The sequence below is a fragment of the Euprymna scolopes genome, chromosome 30, assembly GCF_053919585.1.
Source record: "Euprymna scolopes isolate OS-2025 chromosome 30, ASM5391958v1, whole genome shotgun sequence".
NCBI classification, from domain to species: domain Eukaryota; kingdom Metazoa; phylum Mollusca; class Cephalopoda; order Sepiida; family Sepiolidae; genus Euprymna; species Euprymna scolopes.
The window spans coordinates 40,353,214-40,369,799 of record NC_136511.1 but is presented as its reverse complement, the minus strand read 5'-3'; the positions used below and the strand labels follow the sequence as shown (position 1 = coordinate 40,369,799).

The window sequence follows — 16,586 nt, the reverse complement described above, 5'->3', positions numbered from 1 at the left end:
AAATATGGGGAGTTGATGGCCTTTGTCGCATAGGGTAGAATTAGCTGCAAAGTTCTTGGCAAATAGTTTGGCCTTGTCTGACGCTGACGAGATGACCTCTGGTCCATTGATAATGGTTGGGATAGAACGCACACTTCTGTTCAAGATCCTATTTGTTATTTGCCAAAACTGGTGGGATCTAAGCCGCTGATCAGCTACTTTGGATTTAACAGACTGGGCATATAACTCTCTTGCATTTTTTTATTACTCTTTTACAGTGGTTGCTGGCAGACCTGAAAGCAGCTTTAGTCTCAGTGCATCTATTACGTTGGTAGCTATGGAAAAAGTGATTTCTGTGCGCGATAGCAGCAGCACATTCTGGGGAGAACCATGGCTGGCTGTTAGGTTTTTGTTGGAATTTTTTAGATGGTATGAATTGGTCTATGCCTACAATTAACCATTTGGTCAGATCTGATACTATAGAGGACACTTCCTTTTTAAACATGGAGTGCAGAGGTAAATCAGATATGAATGTACGGAAGCTATCCCAGTCAGCCATAGAGTATCGGTATACAGTACGGTGGAGAGGTACGTTTGGGGGCTTGTTACATTTCGTTTTTATCTTAACTGATACGACGGAGTGGTCGGAGGATCCTAGAGGAGAATGAACGGAACATGAACATAGCTCAGGGGAAGTTGAGAGAAAAAGGTCTAAGAGGCTTGCATATTGACCGGGTGTATCGGGCACACAGGTGGGTTCGCGAACAATCTGAGTGAGGTCATAAGCAATGGCAAAATCAGGACAAAACCTCCCTTCATCATCTGTCTTATTTGAATGGGTCAGCCATTCCACGTTATGGACGTTGAAGTCACCACAGATGTGGATGTTAGCCGAGGGATGTGAAGACAGTATGTTGTCTATTTTCTCAGATATGCTCTTAAAGATAGTAACTCCACTGTTGTGGAGCCTATAGAGGGCAAATATAAATGCAGTGGTGTTAGCAAATGCAACCCTGAAGCACATATACGGTAAATTAGGATCTTCTCTAGAGATATCCCTGCCACACGGGAAGCCATCCTTAATGTAGGCGATCTTGGGTGTCAGATTTAGCTGTTAATTAGAGTATCCGTTAATTATGAACTCATCTAGGGAAGTGGTTGGTCCTATTCCAGTTTCACTTAGGCCCAACTCTCTTCCTGATCTACATCAATGATCTCCCAAATCACATCCTAAGATCGTTTGTAGACATTTATGCTGATGACAACAATCTATGGCAACACTTCAAAGCTGTAAATGACCACATTCTCCCCGATACTCTTCTGATCTTGATCACGTGGTGAAATGGGCAAAGAGGTGGCTGGCTAATTTTAATGCATCCAAGACCAAGCTTTTATATTGCCATCATCAACGATCTGATCTCCGTTGAGCATCAATTGAAATAAATGGCTCTCGTTTTGGGGAGGCTCCATGGTTTGACAAACTGTTAGGTCTGACCTTTACTCCTGATCTGAGATGGAACACGTACATCAAATCCGTTGCCAAGGTTGCTGAGAAAATGGTGGGATTGTTCTACCGCTCCAGTAGATATCTCACTGCTGATGCAATTCTTTACCTGTATAAGAGCCAAGTATGTCCAAGGATGGAGTACTGTTGCCACATCTGGGCAGAGGCTACTAGAAGCAGCTCATCTTGCCTTTTCAAAATAGATTTCGTAGTCTAGTGAGGGATGCTCTTTTCTCTTCCCTGCAATCTCTTTCCCACAGAAGAGATGTTGCGAGCATGTCTCTGATCGTTATTTTCATGGCAAGTGCTCGTCTGAGCTCCAATCTATGATCACCTCTGTTCTGACTTTCACGAAAAACACTCGTCTAGCTGAAAACACTATCAATAATTTCCATCAATCTTTATCTGTGCCTAAACCTAAACGTAGATTCTATGAACAAAGCTTCTTTCTTAGAAGAACTGCACGTCTGTGGAACTGTTCCGTTTTTCTGCTTCCCAATTGACTACAATATGGTTGTCTTAAAGTCCAACCTGAACAAATTCTTAATGAGCCATTCCTTTAAGTAATCCAATTTACCAAATTTCCACTACTAAAGATGACTATGAAATTTTCCCCTTGACCACTGTACGCTCATTAACCCTTATCCTTGAGTCTTCGTAAGTAGTGACTCCTTTGAATAAAAAAAAAAAAAAAAAAAACTAGCGGGACCTTAGGAAATCCCACAGGGGGGGGGGGGGCTCATTCATATGTAATATATTGATGTTGACATAAAAGTAAATGGAGATGCTCTGATACTGTAGCTCTTTTGTTAAAACTGCAAAAGTATTTAAGTTAGCAGGGACACCCGGCATACCCCAGTCGTAAAGTATGCTTAAATATGATAGTTTAATTCTTGCAGATTTTATATATATTATTATAGAGTTAATGTTCTATCAATTTTTATATATTATAAAGTTGCAATTTCAAAAATAAAAAATATATCCATATGAATTGGGTGTATTGAGATCGAAACCAAAACCAAAACCAAAACGTATGAAGAATTCTTGGTAAAATTATTTATAAAAAAATAAATGGCTTGAGTGCCATCAGCTATAATCAAAACCGAAAGAAGAATTCTTGGTAAACTTATTTATTACAAGAAATGGAGGGCCATAACAAACGACAGTCACTCGGATTTAAGCATGACACAAAATAAATAACGTGCTATCCTACTTTATACGACGGGGGCGCGTCCATAAAATCCTGGTTTCTTTTTTATCTAGAAGTACATAAAGGAGTAATTATGCAGGATATGGACCATGCTATTTTTTTAGAGAGGATTTTTAAATTAAATTCAATATGGTATTTTGTTTATTAAATTGTTAGGTGAAAAAGTACAGAATAGTTATTAAAAAAAAAAAAAAAGGTACTAGTGCACTTATTGATCCGTGCTGAAATAATGTTATTTAAAAAGCCATTCTTAATATGGGGAGGGGAGGGTGTTTTGTACCTATTCTATACTTTAACCTTACAATTGAATAAAAAAAAAAAAAAAAAAAAATTAACTAAACTTGGAAATACGATTTTAAAAAACAGTGCAGCACTGCAGCACAGTGCAGCAAGTGCACTAGCACCAAAAAAAAAAAACAACAAAAAAACGCTGCCTTTCCCGTGATAATAAGGGCTTTCTAAATAATAACGTTATTTCAGCACGGTCTGTATTCTGCATTAAGTACCACTTCCCCCCCCCCCCGACAAGTTTTTCGAGTTGTTTATTGCCTAAAAAAGTAGAATCTCATTTTCTATAATAGAGGGAGTAGCAGAGGGTGTTAATCTACAAAAATAATTAAATAGTAAATAAAAATAAAACTTATATTTATCAAAGTTACGTATAGACGAGAAACACACATGATCTTGTTTGATAGTTTTTAAGAGATTTACTACAAGCCTTGCAACTTTAAGAATTGTATCAGCTGTTATATATTGAAGGTGAGCACTTTTTAAATTTCCAAGAGTTACGAAACAATTTATTTTGTTTGGCAACTATCAACAGATTAAAATGACTGACTTGTTTATGAAGAAACCGAAATGCATTCTAACGGATTACTTTCGCATCGCATCACGTATACCATTAGTTCATTTCAGTACTTTGTTGGGCGGACCTGAGCGAGAATAGCCCCCCCCCCCCATTTTAACCGATATTCTGCAGTTAGTATTTTTTTACGACCTAAACACCCTCAATCTCCCCATGTTAAGAACGGCTTTCGGAATACACACTCCCGACCTGGAAAACTATACTACATACTTACTAAAACATACTATAAATGTAAAAATTATAGGAGAGAGTGATTGATTCTCGTTCAGGCCCGCCCTTTGTTGCATTGTTGGACATATATATAATATATTATTTCACTTTTTGTTTTAATTTTCTTATCACTTTGTTTTTTCTGGGGATGGGGCATTTTACTAGATGCCAATCATTCATTCACCCATTAGTTTAGTTACTCCAACCGAGAGATCTTTTTAAGAGTCTAACCGTCGTTTTAAGCGCTATTGTTTGTATTTCTTTTGCACTTGGTTCACCGGGTATATTCGCCAGATAGTTTTTGAAATTATTTTCCATTAGCCCGGTTGCTCCTATAATGACTGGAATTATGGATATCTTCTTAAGATTCCAGTTTTTCATGTCGTACAAAAAGTCTTTGGTAGTTTATTTCCCCCTCTCTCTGTTCTATCATGGTCAGCATCATTAGGGACGCTTACTTTAACCAGGGTTGCCACATATATATGTGTGTGTGTGTGTGTGTGTGTGTGTGTGTGTGTGTAAAAGTCTCGTAGAGGCGAGAAACACATTCACACAATCGAGAACAAGAGAATGATTGTCTATTTTTGTTTAAAATGAGACGAGTGCAAAAATACGGACCGTGCTGACTGCTGAAATAACATTTAGAAAGCCATTCTTAACATGGGGAGAGAAGAACGTTTTTGTAACTATTCTGTACTTTCACCTAACAATTTAAGAAACAAAAATATAATCGCACAGTTCGTATTCTGCTAAATCTACGTATCGTCTCAATAATACTGATACGTTAAGTGAAGTGGGCGTTTTGTTCATGAGTATTTGATCCGATAGTGCTCAAAGTATTACACGAGCGAAAAAAGGTAGTCTGCAGAATAATACACGTGATTAGCATATTTTATTACTAGCAAGGCTACCTGATGCTGCCCCGGATTGAATGGATAAGCTTAACATCTTATTAGCTTTATTCACATTTTAAATATTCAATTTTTGGAGTGGGCTCCACGGCTCCACTCCCCAGTGATGTCATCAGCGTTGATTGTATAAGAAAGCGGCTTAAGGGACATCAACTATAAGGTGTTATAAATAAATTAAAAAAAAACTAGACAAAATGCTGTTAAAAACTCGCTCAATATATGTTACTGTGACATGGGCTGACATATCTTCAGTGGGATTTTAGTAGTATTTTGTCTAGTTTTTTATTTATAACACCTTTTCCCAAACACCGTGTTAAAGAGAGAGTCAGTCAGGCGCCATCTTGAATTTTCCAATACATCGGTAAACACTGTATGGCTTTCGAGCGGAATAAACATGTTACATTAAATAAAAACACCCAAAAAATATCCAGTTAGGTAGAAAAGTAACTCATGTTGCCTTGATTTTTGACAACTTTTTCGTATCTATGTGTACAGTAATACAAACCCGTTATTTTTATGTTTTGAATTGTTAGGTGAAAGTACAGAAGTTATAAAACGGCAAACGCCCTCTCCCATGCTAAGATTGGCTTTCTAACTAATAACGTTATTATTTCAGCACGGTCCGAATTCTGTTCCCCTCTCTTATTGTTTTTTAACTCCACATTGATCAAAATGAAATATATTAATCCAATCGGTACGGGAAGTGTAGTTTCAGAATGGGGGTTTCCGAAGACTAACTTTATTCTGTAGAGAGAGACGGATATGTCTATGTACATGTTATAGAGGGGTGTATGGTCCGAGGCGTTTCGTATCGCCATGCTTGCTATGGTCCTATATAAGACGGCAGGGGAAGAATTAAAAAAAAAAAAAAAAAAAAAACGAAACAAAAAAGGTCCCCCCCCTTTGACTAACTACTCACCTTGGTCCTGGTTCCAACCGGCGAACAGCAGTTGGTTGCCGTACGTGTTACACGACGACAAATTCATAACACCAGAAACATCCAAGTAAATAATTTCAGTGTCCGATAATTCCACAAAAAAAAAACAAAAAAAAAACGAAAAGAATGAAAGTCTCTGGTTTCTCAGCGAACCAACTGGTTCGGTCGGTGTGTGAGTGTGAATTGTGTGTACAGGTTAAAGGCGACTTCCGGCAACAATCGACTCACGGTGCATTCTGGGAAGAAACCGGAAGTAAGACGTTATTTTTATCTTTTAATAATGGCAGAGCGTTTACAACACGAAACCACGTGTCTTCCTTTCACCATATATCAACCCAGGCGCTCTTCTAGAACTCGTCATTGATCTAAGGGGAATAACTCCATTTTACTAAGAATTTTGTCCACTTCTTTTCATATGAGAATTTAGAACGCTAAAACCAATGTAACTTTGAGAAATTGTAAGAAAAAATATATTTTTTGTTGTTTTACGAATAGAATGATAATATTACAAAAGAAAAGGAATTTTGGTGTTTGTTTACATTTGGTGTCTTTTAACTCAACGCATTTCATGTGAAAATATTACTACGTACTTACGTGTCATGACGAAATTAGTGTAAATTCCAAAAATTAGGAAAAATGAAAAAGTACAAAAATGATTTAAAGTAAAAATATAATTTATTGAATTATCAACTTGTTACCGTAGAATTTTTAATGTGGAGTTGTGAGACCAATTATGCATGAAAAACTGAATTATCTCCCTTGACTTATATTGATTTAATTTAAGAGTCCGCCATTTTTTAATGGAATGTAATTGTGAATGATTTTTAATTAAAAATACATCCAGCACATCTACTGAATCATTTTTCATAATTTTTGGAATTTATACTAATTTTGACATGACATGTAAGTACGTAATAATGTTTTCACCTGAAATGCGTTGGTTTAAAAGATCACCATTGTAGGGAAAATCATAACTTACTTGGCTACTATGTGTGCATGCTTACAAAAAGAACAAAAGAAAGGCTAAATTGGCGACACCTAGTTGGGTTTATGGTTGACGGTCACATGAGCGATGCAAACTATTGCAGTTTCTATGCAAATGAGATGGGTGAATTAAAACAGATGTGAAGCGAACAGGGTGACGAGTTGAAAGAAGACGTGCTATGTACGTAGTCATGTGCAAAACTTCCAACTCCAACTTTTGAGTGTCAAGTTTTAGAGTTGGAAGTTTTGACAACAATGTGTCAAATTTACCCGAGAAATTGTTAGTTTAACCATAGTAAATAAACACCAAGCACGTTGTTTCCTATTTGATTTTGGATGCATTAAAGTTAATTAGCCATTTTTTTACTCTATTGTACCACATGCTCCAGGTCGGAGGAGAGAGAATCAGAAAGATCCTGATCTTTATCAGCCTTTTCAAGTGTTGCCGTAGATGGTAATATCATGAACAAAGAATGTGATTTAGAAAATCGTCGATAAAGATCAGGAAGCAAGTTGGGCCCAGGATGGATCCCTGAGGCATGCCAGCGTTAATATTGTGAGTTTTAGATTTCTGCCCATCAATAATTACTTTAAGAGACATCTATAAATATAAAATCGAAAGGAGGGGGTTCCCGTTAAGCTAGATAGAGAATACCCAGCAACGCGTAAGTCAAGTGTTGCGTTTAGAGGCACGTGGTTAAATAAAAAAGTGTTCACCTCTTAAGAAACGTGTGTGTGTGTGTGTGTGTGCGTTTCGCTAGTTTCTAAATAAAACAAAGGATTAAACTTTATTCCCTCTTTATAATACAGTAATATAAAAGGGGGATAATTTTAATTAATTGTTGTTTGCTATTTTTATTAAACCATTAGTTTATATCTTCATTACCTTCACCATTCTGTTAGTAAAAAACAGTAATGTGTAGCCACAGAGACATAGAAAGAAAATGGCCGCTGAGTTTGAGTTTTTTGGAAAAACTGAAACTGAAAGAAATTCTTACTCCACTTTTAAATTATAAAAATAATTCTTTGTAAGGAAAATTTGTTTTATTCAAAAAAGAGTTTTTTTCATATCAAACTCACTTTTTATAAAAGGAACTAAAGTACTTTTAAGAATCCACAACCTCGTAAAAGATAATTATAGATATGCCATAAGCAGGAGATTTACCGTATGGAAATTTAGTTGCTAATCTGTAGACACACCAGCCTCATAAGAAAATGGCTGCCGAATTTGAGTTTTTTGCAAAACTGAATCTGAAAGAAATCCTTACTCCAACCATCAATTGACTGTGAATAACAATTCAATATGCATGGTGAATGACAGATTTCAAGAATTAGCTATAAACCGACGCTTGGCATTGTGTAGTAAGTGAAAAAGATATTTGAAATAGGAGAAGAGACTGGTATAACATTGATATAGGTTTTATTAACTAACAAAGAATACACGTGTTGTGGTTCTTGTACAGTGTTATCCTGGCGGAATGGCTTCTTCCGGCCAAGGGGAATAACCTATGGCATTTTATTACTGCTAGGGGTCTTTGGAAAAAACAATGCTAGAGGGGCAAGGAGGCAAGGGTAATTTCAAACTAAAACATTTTCCCTTTTAAAAATTATTATGAAAGGGGTACGAAAGGAATAATTAAGAGTTGTCTGTCCAGCATCAAGTTATGAAATCCTTATATTTACTTGGGATTCTTCATACTCTGGATGATTTTCCTACAGATTCATGAGGATTTAGGTCCTTAGTGTTAACTTCTTGGGAAGTGTTGATTTCTTCAGAGGCAGAAAAAGGATTCTTTTCCTCCTCATCAGCCATGCCTTCATAAGGCGTAGTTCTTTAGTGGCCTTGGGGCTTGCAGGGTTGTTTTCATTATGAAAGTCTTCTTCATTCGAGGAGTTAAGAGCTATGTCTCCCACACTGACAGTAGTTTCAGTACCAGAAGATAATCACTAGTGTTGGACCAATTAATTGGAATAGGAAATCAGAAAAATCAGAACTTTTGGGAGTATCAGAATCAATATCAGAATCGGAAAAATTCTGGCTTGTTTCTGATGTCAAAAACGATTCCTTTAATTATATATTTTTTTATTTGAGTTTATTTAAAACAAAATTTTCCAATGCTGATGGCTATAATAAAATAATTATTTAACGATTAAAACGACCAGTAAAACTAAAATCTATAAATCACCCTCTTCATACGTGTGTCTTTTATGTTTGAGAACATATGTGCACATTTAAGATGTGTGGTTTTATGGTAAAACAGTACAAATTAACCATTTTATAGTTAAATAGTGACAGATTTTTTAATGAATCAGAATTGGGAATTTAGTACAGAATCGGTAATTGTATCGGAATCGGAAAAAATATTGGAATCATCCCATCATTAATAGTCACACATGATCATAGTAAGGGTTGATGTCTAACAGAGTAACTGGAGTTACAAGAGGATCAAACTTAGTAGTTTTAGTGTGATTTCTAACATATATTGGCCACTTATCAAGGTCCAGAGGGCACTCGAGGATAAGGGTTAAAAAGTGAACAGTAGTCAAAAGGACAATATAGTAATCGATAGTAATGGAAGTTTGGTAAATTTGTTAACTTAAGTTGAACGGCTCATCAGAAACTTGTTTACATTGGACTTGAAGACAACCATATTATAGACAGCTTGAAAGCAGGAAAACGGAAGACAATTCCACAGACGTGCAGTTCTAAGAAAGAAGCTTTGTTCATGGAGTCTACGTTTAGGTTTAGGCACAGATAAAGAGTGGGGGGAATTATTGATAGTGTTTTCAGCTATACGAGTGTTTCTTGTGAAAGTTTGGTGGGGGGGGGCAGTTTTTGCTCAAGGAGGAATCAAAGTCCTAGAGGTGGATTTACGTCTATATTTGAATAGTTTGTCATGAGAAGTCACGTTAGTAGAAGTGCAGAGTAATTCTCTAATTGAGTGGAGAGTATCGGGTAGCATGTCTTCCCAACAAGGCAGTTTCATGTTGCTAGCGTGTAAAGTTATTTGAATGGCCTTCCATAAAATGCCATTAAGTTTCTTAATCTGTCCATTACCTTCAGGGTGATAACTACTTGTTTTAGAGGTAGCAATACTTTTCCCATGTAAAAAGTCTCTAATTTCTCCTGCAAGGAAGTCAGCAGTCCAGTCAATATGTATCATATCAGGCATCCTAAAAATTGAAAATAGCAGATAATGGTTTTGCTTGTCATCTTCTTACAGACAAAGGGAAAGCAAGAATATTTATCAATTAAAGTAAGTAGGCATTTGTTACCATGTAAAGAAGTCTTTGAAATCGATGTTCAATCGCTGGAAAGGTAGTATGGCCTTTATGAGTGTTCCCTTTTTTACTATTGACAAATTTGGGCTTTAGATACTGGCAGGAGGAGCAGGAGTTGGTTATGCTTTTTATCTGGTCTAAAGAGAATGGGAGATTCCTCGTTCTGATAAAATAGCAGAGCTGTCTAAAACCAGCATGGCATAATCGAATATGCAAATCATGTAAGTCTTGTAAAATGTGAGTGAGAGATGAAATGTGAGAGAATTTTCCCAGATGCGAGACCATATTGAATTTGAACTGTGACAGTTCAACGCACCAACAACATATTTTGTCATTTTTAATTTTAGATTTTCTACTGCTGTCAAACATAAAACTGATGCTCTTTTGATCTGTACTGAGTTTGAAATGTCTGCCAATTATGAATGTGGTGCCATTTTTGAAAAGCGACAATCACAGCCGCCTTGTTTTTTTTTTTGTTTTGACAACATGATGTTTGATTTTGTTCGGGTTCGTTGAAAAAATGCAATGAGTCGACCTTGTTGATTCAGTGTAGCAGCTATGCAGTAAGTACTTGCATCTGTCTCTACTTCAAATTCTTTATCAGGATTAGCCAAATAATAGAGTAGCGTTTTTAAGTCATATTTCAATGTATGGAAAGAGTTTAAGATAGAGGGGAGCAGTGGAAATTTCTTGCTGTGGTTGAGCAATAGTATTTTAGCAGAGAAGTTTTGAATAAACTTGCTATTAGTGTTGGAACGATTGATCGTATTCAGTATTGGAATCAGAAAAATTTGTACTGATTTTCCGATGCCAAAACGATTGTTTTGATTGTCTTTTTTATTTAATTTTGTTTAAAGAAAAATCTTCCATTCCTGGTAATAATGGTAAAATAATAAATATTTATTGATTATAAACCGCCAATGAAGCTAAAATCGATAGATTGTCCCCCACAAGTATATTTTTACGTTTAGAAAAATATTTGCACATTTAAAATGTGTGTTTTTACGGTAATCAGAGAAAAAATACAACTATATAGTTAAATATTTCGAGATTTATAAAGAATCGGAATTGGAATTGGTAATTGTATCGGAATCGTTAATTTAGTACGGAATCAGGAAAAATATTGGAATCGTCCCATCACTACTTGCAGTAGTATAAAAACATTCCAATGACTCATTTTTGAGACGCAAGATTTAGAGGTGGTTGCATTTCAAGAATTTGATAGTTGAGAGCAATTTGGTTGTTTTGTATAGTGTATCCAAGTAGAGTTATTGTAGCAGTCGAAATAATGTTCTTGCTTTCATTCAGGGTAATGTTATATCTTTTCACTACATAGAATCTTTGAAGATTTTGCATTTCTTTCACATATCATGATGCTGTCTACGTACACGAAAGTATCTGTTGAGTTTTCCTGATCTATGATGTCATGGATACATCTTTGGAATGCACTAACTCCATTAGTAATGCCAAAAGGGAAACGCGTGAATTGGTAACATTTACCACTTACAAGGCTGTGTATTTTCGATCAGTGTGAATTATCGGTATTTTATGATAGGCCAACTTCAGGTCGAGTGTTTAATGATACTATATCACGCTATGTTGTCAATCATTTTATTGATGTTAGGATAGGCATCCAGTTCTGGTATCACTGTAGTCAATGACGATTCTTTTTTTTTTTTTTTTTTTTTTTTTTTTGTGATTTTCATTAGAGATCAATAGGAGTCAATAGGAGTTATATGTGAGGAAAGTTTAGAAAAGAAAGGAGAGGGAGGAACGTTTATAGATGGAAAATAGTTATTCTTGTTAATAGCTCTGATAACGAGTTCATCTTTAGGACAGTCAAGTTGCAGAGGTTAATAAATCAACTGCCATTTAATATATTAAGAATAGAAAGATTTTTCTCTATTTCATCCGTGTAAGACAGTAATAAATCATAGGAGATAACCCTAACTGTTGTTTAATAGATTTATCAAAGTACTACCTATTTGACGCGTTTAATAAATCAAGGGAGATAACTAACTGTTGTATTATCTCTAGGTACTTGCAAAATGAATGGCCAGTGCTCAAAATGTATAAACCCCCTCCCTTTACTTAAGAAATCACCAAAAATCAGAAAATTAACTAATTTTAATGAAATTTTCAGTATTTATCAATTACTGATCATGAAATACAATAAAATCACTATTTTTACTTGAATCTTAGTGAAAATGTATTATTTTGTTTAAACAATAAACACCTTTACTAAAGTTATGGTTTTCAGTATTAAAAAATGAATTTATTTTTGCTTTGTTATGAAAATAAAGCATAGTAAATTATAACAATAAAAAAACTTTTTTCAAGAGCATTACGAAAAAAGCCCCCAAAGTCTGTATTAATGAAATCGATATAACTTGAAGAAAAATTAATTTCTCAAACTGACGGTATGATCATTGAATTAAGCATTGTTTATTTAATATTTTCACACAAAAAATTATAATTGTAAAAAATATTCCCTTTTTCTTTTTTTTTAAAGATTACAGTTTTAGCGTGATTTTTTTTATGTAAGATTCTAATATTTTCCTTGCATGAATGGACATGTAATCTTCAGCCTAATATAATTTTTATATAATCTTGAAAAATAAAAAAATTTTAATTTAAAAGCAGGAACATACAAAAATAATTGAATTAAAAAATGGTAGAAAGTATACAAACGTTCATGATAGGAATGTATGGATGCACCGCTGGGAAAAATAAAGAAAACCAGTCGGTTTTGCACCTTCTCCATCTATTCAACCACCCAACACCATTTTCAGATAGCCCGACATTTTGGGCTTCTATAAAATTCATACTAGACGATTTTTCATTTGTTTTGATTGTGCAAAGCCAGAATCCCTTGCTTTTGGGGACTAATTAAGCTTCCCCCCCCCCAATATATTCAATATCTTAGGACTTCTAATTATCTTTGAAATTGTCCCTAAAAACTAATATTCATCTTTTACGGGATATTTACTATGAATTTTTTTTAACTTCAAAATTTAGCTGAACTTGTCAGTTTCCGAATGTTGCCGTGAAAACATTTTTCATTATACTTTTTTTTCCTTTTGGAAATTAACTTTAGGCTTTAATCTTTCAAATACAATCAAAAAGTAACTGGAAACCTACAAAAAAATTATAATAAACCCGCTTTCAAAACTATGTCTCCTTATTAGTTTTTTGCCATTAATGCATGTACGTAATTACCTCTATTTGTCAAGGGAGATAACTAATTAACTGTCGTTGGATATATTTATTAAAGAAAGGATTGAATATTATTTCCTGTTTTAGATAGTGATAACTTTTATTGACTGCTGTTTAATATAATCATGAAAGAATGCATTCTCAACTTTTTGTCTTTTGTTCAATGTAGGAGATTTCATCTGTGTAAAATAGTAATAAATCAAGGGAGATAACTTTAATCAGCCACTATTTGATATATTTATTTAACAAAGGATTTACCCTATTTCTTATTTTTAATAAATCAAGGGAAATAACTGATTCTCCTATTCGATGGACAAGAAATTGGGCGGTGGAAGGGGGGGGGGATACCAGTGGATTTTGCTTTTCCATAATTCTCACTATTCTTTAGAAAGTTGCAAATCACAATTTTACTGCAATTTACCTTAGTTGCGATCACCCACTATGACAAACCTTGCTTATGGAAATCTAGAATTTAAGCATACACAATTTCGGTAAGTTTACTTGCTTTAGGCATGGTGACACTTTTACGCAGTGATTGCTAATCTTTGACTGAACTAAAAAAACAATTTATATCCTTGGTCTTATAATTTTGATCAAGTGCCTCATTTTATAAAAAAAATGTAAATTTCTGAATTAAATGATTGGAATGTAGCTTCCCCCTCCCCAAACCTTTTTGGTTGTAGTATTAGTAATCTTAAGTGAGAGGAGTTTAAAATCTATTCTTAAAAAAAGGTTTCTTTTTAAAGATTTTCAAGTAGTCTTAAATTTTGGATCAGAAGTGTATATACAAAAATTTATGAAACAAAGAATTTACCTATTCCTACTTTTTAACACAATTATAAATCAAGGCAAACGTGTACACTTAACTTTTTTTATTTTTATTTATTTATTTTTTTTTTGGCATTTTCACCCCAACCAAGGCATAGTGCCACTTTGATGTAGGGAGTTATTATCTGGAATATAATTGCACGGACACTATTTACGAAGTTTAGCAGCAAGATATCTATTCACATTACACTTGAATTTCTGCATTTCAGTACAGTCTAGGAAGCAGGAAGCCGGAAAAGAATTCCAAAGTTCTGGGGAAGAAACTATTAGTGAAGAAGGCTTTCTGGCATCTGGGAATCTCTACTGTGTAGGGTGGGATTTTGCTCCTTGTCGGGTTTATCGGGGGTATTTACATAGAGGGGATACAAGGGCTTGTAGTTCATCAGAGCATCTCTCATTAAAATACTTGTAAAACAGGCAGAGGGATACAACATTTTGTTGATGGGAAAGAGGCTGAAGCCCAACTGACAGTTCAGGGCCAATTAGGTTAGTGACTCTTTTTTGAACCCTGAGTAGGAGTGAAAGACTATTAACAGGTGCGGCAGGCCAAATGTGACCACAATACTCCATACATGAGTGAATAGTGGCCTTGTAGAGGTACAGGATACTCTCAGGCATAAATAACTTTCTAGCATGGTAGAGAGAGCCCACTTTCTTCACAGTAGATGTGGCAATGCCCTCAATGTATCTGTTCCAATTCATGTTCCCTGTGAACGTTAAGCTGAGGAGTTTGAACAAAGAACTTTCAGAAAATGTATTATTAGCTATAGATATTGGTGGTTGAGGAGGTTTCTTGTAATTATTAAAAGAAATAATCTTAGTCATGACAACATTGAATGTGACCATCCATTTTTGTACTCATTCTACTACAGATCGGAAGTCTTTCTCTAGTGTTTCCACCATTGCCTTAGATATGTGTTTACTCTTTTTCCCTTCGTGCCTGTTATAGGGTGTGCTCTACTGCTCTTGTGGTGTGTCATCAGCAAATATACCCATCTCAGAGACAATTTTATCAGGGAGGTCAAACTGCTGTTTAATATATTTATTAAACAAAAGAATTACTCTATTTCCTCTATTTAATAGATAAGTAAATCAATATATATTTATTAAACAAAAGGCTTACTATATTTGCTCTGTTATATATTGTAATAATTCAAGGGAAATAACTCTAATTAACTGCCGTTTGAAAGATTAAAGTTTGCATTCCTTTATTATTATTTATTTTCTCTGGTTAATACAGTATGATTAAAGGGAGATATCTGCACAGATCACCAATACGATGCACTGACCTACACCTGCGACGTCTGCAACCAACAATATAGATCGAACATAGGCTTATTCGGCCACAGAAGACGGTGTTCAATCACCTCTACAGGCGCAACCCCATAGTCTTCTAGACTAACGGAGGCCAACAACAACAAACATTCCTATTAAATTCATTTTATATACTTTTTTCTTTTTTTTTTTACATAGGCATAACCACTTATCAAGGCCCAGAGACTACTCGAGGATAAGGGTTAAGAGTGTACAGTAGTCAGTTGGACAATAAAGTGATCGTTAGTAATGGAAATTTGGTAAATTTGTTAGCAAGTGGAATGGCTCATCAAGAACTTGTTTATGTTGGACTTGAAGACAACCATATTGTAGTCAGCTGGAAAGCAGGAAAACAGAAGAGAGTTCCACAGGCGTGCAGTTCTAAGAAAGAAGCTTTGTTCATGGAATCTACGTTTAGGTTTAGGCACAGATAAAGGGGGGGGAATTATTGATAGTGTTTTCAGCTAGACGAGTGTTTCTTGTGAAAGTTTGGCAAGGGAGGACCTTATCAAAACAAAGGATTTATTTTATTTCCTCTGTTTAATAGTTATATATTAATATTTTAATAGTAATGTATTAATATTATAATAGTTATATATTAATATTTTAATAGTAATGTATTAATAGTATAATAGTTATAAATTGATGTAATGAATATGGTGACATCCGGGTTCCTCTTCACATAAATATGATAAATATGATAAGCCATATACCAATTGGTAGACCAGCTTGAGTAGACTTGAAAAGATATGCCATAAGACTCATGCTCAAGGATATACCAGCTCCGAGCACGAATACCATTCAGTAAGTCAATTTTCTAGTTTAGTACTCGAATACTATAGCCAAAATTACTCAACTAGTTCAAATAAATATACCCCTTTCACAGGACATATCAAATATCAAGTCAAACAAATTGATTTTATTTCCTTTGTTTATACAGTAATAAATCAAGGGAGATAACTCTAAGTTCCTATGACGTTTGTTAGGATTTCTGGTGCTAGTTAGAAATAGTCGACAGAGAAGTTGGGGGATGGACATGTCTGTTTCACGTGGAGTTGTTATCCATCCAAGATCTAGGAAGAAAGAGAGAGTGTGTTGCTAGTTTAACCTTTTATAAAGTCGTACATGTGACTGAGAGTTGCCTTCTGATTGGACAAGCCAGGAAGGAAGTGTATTTAAAATCTTCAGATGCAAGAATTTGCTTCTGCTTATACTTGTTGCACCTTTATGCCCTGAATTATGATGTAAGATGATTAAAAATATTTATTGGTAATTTTAGTTAGTTTAAAAGGTAATGATACTATGATTGTCTTCAAACTGGAAAAAAGTATATTTCAATAAAAAAA

At 34.8% G+C, this 16,586-nt stretch overlaps 2 protein-coding genes across 2 annotated transcripts in view; both read right to left on the bottom strand.

Moving 5' to 3' along the window:
• Nucleotides 1–5,854, bottom strand: part of LOC145254762 (WD repeat domain phosphoinositide-interacting protein 3-like) — a 92,997-nt gene extending 87,143 nt beyond the window's left edge. Inside the window, exon 1 of the mRNA XM_080113522.1 lies at nt 5,599–5,854. Within this exon, the coding sequence (XP_079969648.1) occupies nt 5,599–5,665 (67 nt within the window). The 5' untranslated portion in view covers nt 5,666–5,854. The remainder of the gene's footprint in view (nt 1–5,598) is intronic.
• Nucleotides 5,855–9,440: 3,586 nt separating this feature from the next.
• On the bottom strand, nt 9,441–9,773 carry LOC145254507 (uncharacterized). Its single transcript, XM_080113033.1, has one exon. The coding sequence runs from the start codon at nt 9,771–9,773 to the stop codon at nt 9,441–9,443; it is 333 nt and encodes a 110-aa protein (XP_079969159.1).
• Nucleotides 9,774–16,586: the final 6,813 nt, after the last annotated feature.

Coding starts and splice junctions, on each gene's coding strand:
- LOC145254507 (XM_080113033.1), bottom strand. CDS start 9,773: ATGCCTGATATGATACATATTGACTGGACTGCTGACTTCCTTGCAGGA.